This window comes from Austrofundulus limnaeus, unplaced genomic scaffold, assembly GCF_001266775.1.
Source record: "Austrofundulus limnaeus strain Quisiro unplaced genomic scaffold, Austrofundulus_limnaeus-1.0 Scaffold307, whole genome shotgun sequence".
Classification (NCBI taxonomy): Eukaryota; Metazoa; Chordata; class Actinopteri; order Cyprinodontiformes; family Rivulidae; genus Austrofundulus; species Austrofundulus limnaeus.
Genome location: NW_013952709.1, coordinates 533599 through 543904, shown reverse-complemented (window position 1 = coordinate 543904; position 10306 = coordinate 533599). Strand labels below are relative to the sequence as shown.

The 10306-nt window shown below is 39.9% G+C and overlaps 1 protein-coding gene across 2 annotated transcripts in view; it reads left to right on the top strand.

Moving 5' to 3' along the window:
• The first annotated feature begins 3264 nt into the window (after nucleotides 1-3264).
• The window catches only part of cp (ceruloplasmin), a 22968-nt gene continuing 15926 nt past the window's right edge, over nucleotides 3265-10306 (top strand). The window contains exons 1-10 of one of the 2 annotated variants that reach the window (XM_014021823.1): nucleotides 3265-3284; nucleotides 4553-4637; nucleotides 4744-4931; nucleotides 5339-5583; nucleotides 6768-6980; nucleotides 7360-7539; nucleotides 7618-7709; nucleotides 8736-8898; nucleotides 9027-9165; nucleotides 9267-9406. In XM_014021823.1, coding sequence (XP_013877277.1) covers nucleotides 4572-4637; nucleotides 4744-4931; nucleotides 5339-5583; nucleotides 6768-6980; nucleotides 7360-7539; nucleotides 7618-7709; nucleotides 8736-8898; nucleotides 9027-9165; nucleotides 9267-9406 — 1426 coding nt within the window. In that variant the 5' untranslated portion in view covers nucleotides 3265-3284; nucleotides 4553-4571. Of the gene's footprint in view, nucleotides 3285-4552; nucleotides 4638-4743; nucleotides 4932-5338; nucleotides 5584-6323; nucleotides 6419-6767; nucleotides 6981-7359; nucleotides 7540-7617; nucleotides 7710-8735; nucleotides 8899-9026; nucleotides 9166-9266; nucleotides 9407-10306 lie in introns of those variants that run through there. The other variant, XM_014021824.1, reaches the window with a different exon arrangement.

Below are 10306 nucleotides of genomic sequence, written 5' to 3'. Positions count from 1 at the left end.
AGATGCACGGACAGTGTGCATACTGTGTATATAAAAATGTAAAAACACACACACACACACACACAAACTGAACATTTGATAACCTGCACACATAACCACATTAAGTCAACACATCTTGTCGTCCTAGAAAAGAACAAAGCATTTATTATACTTTAATTGATTTGTAAGTGTTGTGTGGTTTTTTTGTGGCCTTCTCACATGACTGTTTTTCATATTGTTTAATCGGCTGCTCTGTGTGGGCCTAACAATAGTGGCCTGTTGTTGTTTAGCAGTTTGATCAAGTTTTTCCCATGAGAATTACTTTGGGTTTAGAGACGTTCTTCCCAGAGTTTAACTTTCTGAATGTACACTGAAGTGTTTTTAGTGCTTGTAAGTACAGTTGTTTCAACTTCAAAGACATGTTGTAAATTTTGGTGTCTTTTTGATGCAGGTTCAGTATTATTAGACACAATAATTATGTATTTTTTTAGTGATTTTTTTTATAATGTTTGGTTTATTTGTGCTGCATTGAATAAAAAGTATTTGAATGAATGAATGATACTTTATTGATCCCATGAAAGGAAATTACAGTTCGGAACAACCCGTTCAAGAGATATAGGCAAAACACAACAGACTTGGAGAACAGGTGCCCCGGGTCCAACAGCCGTAAAGACCCTTAAAAGAAAAAAGAAATAGCCCATGAGGATAAGTGAGGTTGAAACAAAGAACATCATGCTATGTCCACTCAGGACACAATATTTAGAGATTTAAAAAATGAAAGAGATAAAACCTGCACAGAGCAAAGATCAAGGTGGGGGGTGAGGGGTGGTGGTAGAGAAACAGCGAGAGAGTGCCAGCGAAGGCAGTGAGTTTAGGGGCGTGTATCTGAAGCTGTGAAGTGTTCAAAAAGAAAAAAAATTGTATAGGTCTTCTGGACGGGTTCTTCTCTAATGAAACGTTTCGTCTCTCCTCCAAGAGACTTCTTCAGTCTGAGAGTTTCAGGCAAAATTCAGGCTTTTAAGCCCTGCCTCCATGTGACTGATACTCACATCACATGGCTATCGTTGACACCTAATTAACACTTATTGTTAACAGGGGGTGGAGTGATACTGGCAATAGCCGTGCTGTAGGAGGGGGACTACTGAAAGCGGAGGCCTCCACCTCTGTTTAATGATGGACGGTCTTTCTTCACAAAAATGGCTTCTTTTACTCCTCTCTCAAACCAACGTTCCTCTCTATCATTCGATCGATTACTATATCGAATATCGATTACTGAGATGCATCAGGACACTGTTAAGTGTTGTATGCACATGCATGAACATGTGTAAAATGATAGTGATGTGACATTCACGAACGATCCGAATCTTTTGAACGGCTCTTTACAACGAACGATAGGAGCCGAGTCGCGGGCAGTAACGAGCCATTTGTAGTTTTATTTATATTTATTCCTCATAATCTTATTTTTTCATCCTTAAATCGCTCCCCTTTGCTTTTTCACGGAAAACAGACAGACTGGTGGAGTACAGAAGTTTACAGGAAAGGGGGAGGGGACTTTCTGCTTGACAAACACATGATTCCGCCCACTTAACGTGATGACATCATCACATCGCCGTACGTGATGACGTATTTCCCTACATGATAACGTAACTCATTGGAAATCGAATGGCTCTTTTGAACGGCTCTATGAAACAAACACATCCCCAAGATCCGGATCCCTTCAAAGAGCCATTTATCCCATCACTAAATGAAACCATGTAACTAGTCCTCAAACAGCCCCGACCAGCCAGAGTCTCAGAATTGTGATGTTATTGTCCATCTGCCCGGCCTTCGGCTTGCTTCCAGACACCAGTTCACAGACGGGAGTGGGAGGAGGGATAGGGTGGGCAGAGCATGAGTTGACATAACATCCAGTTTGAGTAGGGGGGCAAATCAGATAATCACAGTTGTTTAGAAAACAGGCTGACAGAAGATTTGCTTGTATGCCTTATGTCTCACCAGAAACTCAATGGCGAAAGTTCCAATCAGCCAAATTTGTTGGTCATTCCTCGCCTCATCGAGCACAACTTCTCCAGGATCTATACAGCTCAGGAACCACAGCTGGCCTGCGACCCTCAGCGAGGATTGCATCCAGCTTGCGGATCAGCTCTGCCAGCGTTTGAGTCTGAGCGTTGATAGACCGGTATAAACCATCACACAAGGCACGCCGTCTCCACAGGGCCCGGAAGGCTGCCGACACTTTCTGTATTTCACGATAGCTCAGATATCCACCATCGCCAATCAGTAGAAATCCTGCTGTCATTATTCCAATAATAAACATCTTTGATGTCCTCAATCAACGATGAACAAAGGCACATTATCTTCCAATCCCCCAGGGAATCCATAACGTGCCCTGCTGCATATGCTCTGTACGGACAGGAGGCCTCTCCTTTGCCCAGTTTCCATCCAGAAAAAAATTGATCAATAGCGTTGAGAGATGAGCTGACCAGATATTTTCTAGTTTTGGATGATATGTAGCCTGGTAAAAACCAGCCCCTTGTTCTACGCTTTGCTTCGTACATTGGGTCTGGACTCTCAACTATTGAAAAGGAGGCATGGACTCTGTTGAAGTTTACAATGATTGGATCTGATTTACCCAGTCGCTAATGTTTGGCTGTGATGTATGTAGTGCGCCAGCTCGCCTGTGAAGGAAGCTATGCTAAGAAGCTAACCAGAAATTGCATGTGCTCTAAACAACCATCCACTGCTGGGAAGAGAGAAGTACTGAGGCGGATGAGATGCCTGTAAATGAGTCCTCCGTTGCCATTGCTAAACTACAGTCAGACTAAAACAGCGCAGAAAATCGAAGTCTTTGTTCACAACTCCGCCTCCTGTTCGCTGATTGGCCCGGTTGAAATTCTACCGGAGAAATCCTTGTCTATGAGATAAATCTGAGACAGGTCAGAAGGGAAAATTTGTAGGAAGGTAATGGCCAGTGCTAGATGATATGTAAAGGAGGCTCCAAAATGCGGCAAAGTAGGGTAGATGAGGGAAGGCTGAAAAGAGAGGGGGAAATGTCCACCTTCACCGAGACCAGAAGCAAAAAAACATTTAAAAAAATTTATAAACCCAGTGTTTGATCACACCAAAAACATGACTGTTAGGTTAAATGGTAACTCTAAATTATCCCTACGTGTGAGTGAGAGAGTGAATTGTTGTCTCGTTTGTCTACGTGTGTCCCTGTGATGGACTTGTGACATGTCCAGGGTGTCCCTCGCCCCTCTGCTGGATATGGGCACCAGTGACCCCCGTGACCCTGAAAGGAAGACGTGAGTATAGATAATGGATGGATGAATGTTTGATCATTAAATTATTCTCTCCTCAATCCGAAGGATGTCTAATATAGAATGTTCTGAACCAGATAATCTTGAATTCATTGGATTTTCTGTAAGTGAAAAACAGCTTCACCGAGGTTTGACCCTTGCACAGAAATTACACATTCACTGAGAATGAAGCAATATTGACTTACTGTACATTTGATGAGATAAAAGTTTTTTTTTTCGTTATTATGTAGGTCAATATGTTAGTCTTTCAGAATGGATATATATCATGCTTTTACATTTACTTAGTTTAAGTCAATTTAGGGCTTCTAGTTTAATTTTTTACATTTTTTAGGGTTTCTTTGTTTACATCTTGACAGTAAATGTCTGTCTGTCTTTCAGTTTTTCATCTTTATTATAGGGATGTTTGTCTTTTTTGTGTCTCAAAGTATTTTATTTTGAAGCACCTTCAAATGATACGTATAACAGTTTTATGTAAAAAAAAAACAAACAAAAACAAAATACTTTATTTATTTATTAGTTTGAGGATTGAGGTGTTATTCTTCCAAGACTAAACTGGTTGGCCACCAAATACCTTTTAGTCGATGTTTCTGAAAGCAGATCAAGAGAGAAAAAAAAGAGGCGAGTTGGGGTCCAAATGCTGGTTTGCGTAATTGTTTGAGCTGTGTTTGTCCAAGAACGTGTGTAATGAAATCCTGGTTTGTGTGCTGGACTTCCCAAAGTTGCTTCTTATTGATAATTTGAACCCCAAATTGAGTAACTTTTATTTATAACGATGAAAGCAAATGAAGTCCTACTTTAACTTGGTGTAAGAATGTCATATTTGCAATTTATTAAGGATAAAATAAAACAGCTAAAGCCTTTAAGTGAGAAGTGTTCTAGCTTTTATCAGGGAACGTCAGTATAACACTACCGACTGAATCAAAGGTCAGTTCATCTCTGAATAAACATGACGGGTTTGTTATGGCTGTAGATTTGCACATATAGAAGAAGTGTTAGCAAAGCTTTTCTTCATTAAACCTTCCAGCTCTTCCTTTTCACTTACTTAGTTCCTCTTTTGACAAAAAGCTACACAAGATCAATGTAACTGCTCAAGTTCAGTGATACAATACATCAAACAGGCCACATTTAAAATCATTTCTGGTAAAAAAAAAAAAAAGAGACTGCTGTCCAGTCAATCTTTCCATGCTGAATTATTTGATCTTGTGTAAGAGCACCCTGCTGATCAAACATCTGGCTGTTGTACTTCTTTTTAGTTTGCTGAACTGATTACTGATGGTCAGTGACCTCCACCTTTGGCCAATCCCAGCAGTCTGCCTGTTGCGGCAGTATAAAGACCCAGTTAAGTCTCAAAGTTCTGACGGACTGACCAAAGGCTGTCATTGGTCTGTGTCTCGAGCAATAAACGGAGAAAGAAAAACTAATATTTTTGTCCATTTTCTCCTAGATTATAAGAAGAATTACATTGTCAAAAATGTGCAGGCTGGAGTTAGGAGTTGTGCTGCTCTTGAGTTGTGCAGTCATATCTGTTGCTGGGATGAGACGAGAGTATTTCCTCAAGATAGAGGAGATATCTTGGAACTATGCACCGACTGGAAAGAACGTCATTCACAATCGTTCACTGCAGGAGGATGAGTATGTACACATGATCTTAATGCTGTCACGTTTGTAAATAGGTCTTCAATTTATACATGTGCACCAATGCATTGGAATAATTTTAAATGGAAGATTTATAATCAAGTCTGAAGCTACGCAACACAATAACGCAAACTCGACTTTTGATCAACAATATAAGTAAAGACTTTTCTGGTGTTATTAAAATACATCATTAACATAACCTAGCTGCTCTTTTGAGGAACTTAAGCATTGTGCTAAATGTTTTTTTAGTTTTATTTTATTCAGTAGAAGAGAGAAACTTATAGCTGATTACTCCAAAACAAATAAACTAAAACCAAAGCAATCCGAACAGAACTTCATGCAAAAAGAAACAGTTTTTTAATGTAAATACACACACAACTTTTTTTTCTTGAATGTTTTTGTAGAGAAGCTTCAGTCTTTTTAAAAAAAGGCCCCCAGCGGATTGGCCCCATCTACAAGAAGGCGGTGTATAAACAGTTCAGCGACGCCACCTACAGGACAGAGGTGACAAAACCAGATTGGCTGGGCTACCTGGGACCCTTGGTGATGGCAGAGGAGGGAGACACTGTGATCATCCACCTGAAGAACACAGCAACCAGGCCTTACAGCATCCACGCGCATGGACTCAATTACACCAAAGGCAATGAAGGTGAGAAACAAACAAACTGACAGTGGTGGATGCAGTTCCCCTAAAGCACTAAAGCACTAATAGCGGAACTAATTTCCTGATTAGTGCTTTAGGGCTTTTGCTAATTTTAAAATTTATTAGTGGATTAGCACTTGCTAAGTCTATAGGCTAAAGTAGAAGCACTAACTGAGGTCATTAAATGTTATTGACCAACCTTAATGTTAACAGCTGACAGTTGAAGCTGTCACACATTTTGTTTATAAGTGTGTCACCAACACAATTCTCACTCCCAAGTCGTCACATATTGACGCTTGGTCAGGTTCCCTCTGTGTTCGGTTATGACATGTCGGGTACCCTCCTTGTGTCAGTTATTGACAAGATGAGGCGGAATCCTTTGTCATAATTTCAGAAAGTGTAGAAGATGCACAAAAAATAACCATCCCAAACCCTAAAATTACCTTTATTCACTCTAGACATCCTGTCCCTGACCCTAGTATCTAAAATTAACCATCAACCCTGATCCCTAAAGTTAACCATTTTTAGAAAGTGTAAGAAATTCACATCAACTACTTGTCCCAAACCCTAAAATTACCTAATATTCGCCCTAGACATCCTATCCCAGACTCCACTACCTAATATTAACCCCGAACCCTGATCTCTAATATTAACCATGAACCTGATCCCTAATATAAACCATGGACCCCAACTCAAAGACCCCTATATTTTGCGCCCTGATGTGTCAAAATCAGATGCCGAGGGAACCCGGAAATGCCTGATGCATCAACAACTGACACGAAGGGGTTACCCGATGCGTCAAAACAAGATGCAGAGGGAACCTGACCAAGTTGAGTTGGGGGTGAGTATGTGTTAGTGTCACTTATCCACCAGGGGACAATATTTTGGCAATATATGAACCCAAATGGCTGTGGAATGTCAATGATAAGTCTTAAGAGACCAGCATGGCAATGTGTGACTCATGTTGTCTGTTGAAGAACGTTCATGGGTTGACTGGGTTATTTTAGTGCTTTAGAATTAGCTTTTGCTAAAACTTTCAGTGTGTTAGTGCTTTAGAATTAGGGGACCTAAATATTTGAGTTAGTGTTTTAGGGCTAGTGGAACTAATTTTTAGATTAGTGTTGTACCACTGCAAACTTATACATCAGAGAAGGCTCATTAGATACATGACTGTGTGTGTTTCCCTGCAGGAGCTATGTACCCAGATGGCACAGATCACACGCTAAGGCACGACGACGCCGTGGCTCCCGGTACAACTGTGATATATGAGTGGACCCTCCCAGCATCCCACAGCCCCACATCGCAGGACAGTAACTGCCTGACCAGGTTCTACCACTCCCATGTTCATACCCCGGAAGATATCAGCTCAGGACTGCTTGGACCGCTTATCATTTGTAAGAGAGGTACTTTTACACATATAACCGATGAAAAGTACCATTGACTCAGCCATCTTTCTCTGTTCTTTTAGGCTTTTTCTCTTATTTCACCTTATATTTAGCTTTTTTCTAACCCCACATTGTTTAAGAGAGAAATATTGTGTTTTCTACTCCTCTGAAATAATAAAATATAATTACTGAAGCATACGCCGTTTTTAATGAATGTTGAGAAAAAACTGCAACAGTTAGAGTCACAGTAAAATGGTACCGTGTGTATAACAGAATAAAAACATTAAAAAAACAACAACATAAAGAAAACGTAAGCTAAAAACCTTTGACACAGTTTATTCCTTTACTCATTATTATTAATCAAAGTGTCTCACCAACTGTCCTCTCTGTTCTGCAGGAACTCTGGACATACACGGCGACAGGTCAGCAGACTACACGTACGCTCTGCTGTTCATGGTGTCAGATGAGAACCACAGCTGGTACCTGGACGAGAACATACGGACACACATCACAAATCCCGCCCCCGCCAGAAACCTGAAGGAAGACGAAGATTTCATTGAGAGCAATAAGATGCATTGTGAGGGGGAAACCATTACTCTACACAAACACTTAGAAATATGCAAACAGACTAACTGAACTTGTGTTTTCATTGCAGCAATCAATGGTTTTCTTTATGGTAACCTACCTGGACTGAGCATGTGTCAAGGCAACAAAATCCACTGGCATATGATAGGCTTAGGCAACGAGGTAACAATTAATATTGCTGTAACCATACAATACAATTTTTAAGTATGCTATATTTACATTGTAATAACAATATTAATTTTGTGTTTCAAACAATGTCAGAAGACGTGTATGGGGCGCTAGCATTAGCGTAATTTATGTCATCTTCCTGAGATAAAGAGACAGACTTTTTAGTCTGTGCATTTGGAGATAGTTTGACATATGCTCGGGTAACAAAGGCTCATGGGACATTTTATAAATTGACAAAATATGAGTATTTGTGGTCTTATAAAGTGTGCAAATCTAGTCTAAATGTCTTTTGTAGTTACTTGTGTTTGTTTTGTAAATGTGTTTTAATTTTAATATAGTTTAAAGACACAGTAAACACGATGAGAGAAAACTTTATAGTCATTGGGCCAACCGCTGGGGGGGCAAGTCAAATGGCTTGTCTGGACAGCTTTGGCCCACGGGCCCCACTTTGGGCACCTCTGCTTTAGCTGCATTGAAGTGCTAGTGGTTGCTATTGTCTCAGGATGATGACATCATAACGAGCCGAGCACCAACAGCAAAGGCTGTGTTCCATTCCAAAATATCTAAATGTGAACTTCATCATTTAGCTTTACCATTTAAGGTTTAACTTTTACGTCAAAATATTTAGATTTAGATTTAATATATTTTTTAACATTTAAATTTAACATTTAGTAAAAATTAGCTAAATGTAAGAATAGTGAGCCAAATAAAAAAAATAGTGGAAGTTTTTTTTAACACTCAACAAATGAGCTAAATAATGAAAAATATGTTAGTGAAATTTTTTAACATTTAATTTTTACACTTGGCGGCCCATAGATGTGTGGTCATTAGTCTTATGCTAATGTTTTAGCTTACCATGTTTCTTTTTAGTGTTGTTATTTCAAAGTTAAGTCACTTGCACTTTTTTCACCAATGAATTTTGTTGTTCAGGGAAGTTAGTTTATTCTGTTTGGTTTGAATACCTGAGGGATTTACGTTGGCTTTCACAAAACATGAGTTTCTAATGTTATCTATCCACAGGTGGACATGCATTCAGTTCATTTCCATGGCCAGATCCTGACCAATCTGAACCACCACACGGACATAATCAGCCTGTTCCCGGCCTCCAGCACCACAGCTGAAATGGTGGCTGACAACCCTGGACACTGGCTGCTGACGTGCACCGTCAACGATCATCTGATGGGTGAGAAAATGTGCTCCAGCCTCAAAATAAGGCTAATAACTTGTGACAGAAAGTTCTCGTCCCAGGAAAGACATCTTGTGATCATACTCGCCTGTTTTCAGGACTTTTTATGTATTTTTCTTTTGCAGCTGGAATGCAGGCTTTGTTTGAGATCAAGAAGTGTTTCCCCAATGTTCACAAGCCTCGTCCTCATGGTGAGCTCAGACAGTTCTTTATTGCTGCTGAGGAGGAGGTGTGGGACTATGCTCCCACAGTGCCCAGTGACAGGTTGGTTCCACTAGATTCACACACAAAAGTCCAGACAGAAACAATGCCCATGTTTCTGGTGAGACCAGCTCATACTGAGTTCTGACTCTTTGACTGTGCAGCGAGGCAGAAACGTTTATAACCAGAGGTACAAAGCGCATTGGAAGTCGCTATAAGAAGGCTCGATACGTCGAATACACCGACAACACCTTCACAACAAAAATGCTGCGCAGCGCAGAGGAGCAGCACCTTGGAATCCTGGGTAATTCATGCAAGACATATTTCATGTTTGAGGTAAAGTATGAGGCACCAAGTGTTAAATAAAATGTTAAAAATGTAGCTAACACTAACGTTTGCGGTTGCTTTTACTTTTTCAATTATGCTGCTGAAGATGGAATTTAAAATTTAAACTAAAAATAAGCTCATTGAAAACAATATGGATGGCACATTTGGTCCGACAGTTTGAAGTGCAGCTCAGACACCGGCTGCAACTGTAAGTTTGGTGTCTTGTCGGGAAGCGTTAGCAGTGTGAACAGCGTTAGCAGTGTGAACAGCATTAGCAGTGTTAACAGCGTTAGCAGTGTTAACAGCGTAAGCAGTGTGAACAACGTTAGTGGTTGCTTTTGTCTCAGGATGATGACATCATTAGCAGAGCAGCAACTGCAAAGGCTGCATTCCATTCCTGAAATACTTACACGTAAACGTCAGCATTTAATTTCAACATTTAAGATTAAATTTTTACATTTAGTACTATATTTACATGTATTATTTAACATTTAAATTGAACATTTAGTAAAAAATTAGCTAGCTAAATAACAATAAAATGTTAGTTGAAAAAAAGGACGTTTTTCTGGCTGCATTTTTAAAAACCCTTTATTTTACACTTGGCACTTCAGTTAAGGGGGCAATGTTATGTATTTCTCAGGCATACATTTAAATACTATACCATAATAAAGTATCTATGTCACCTTTAATTGTTATCAAAATGCTGTTTTTATGTTTAAATAGAAAATAACTTATCTTCTCATCACTTCCTCTTCTAAACGCCTTGAAATTGGCCTCTGTCTCTTTAAGAACCACCTCCCGCTTTTGTCTCGCCCATTTCTGTGTGCCTGTGTGTGTGTGTGTGTGTGTGTGTGTGTGTGTGGGGGGGGTGGGGTTT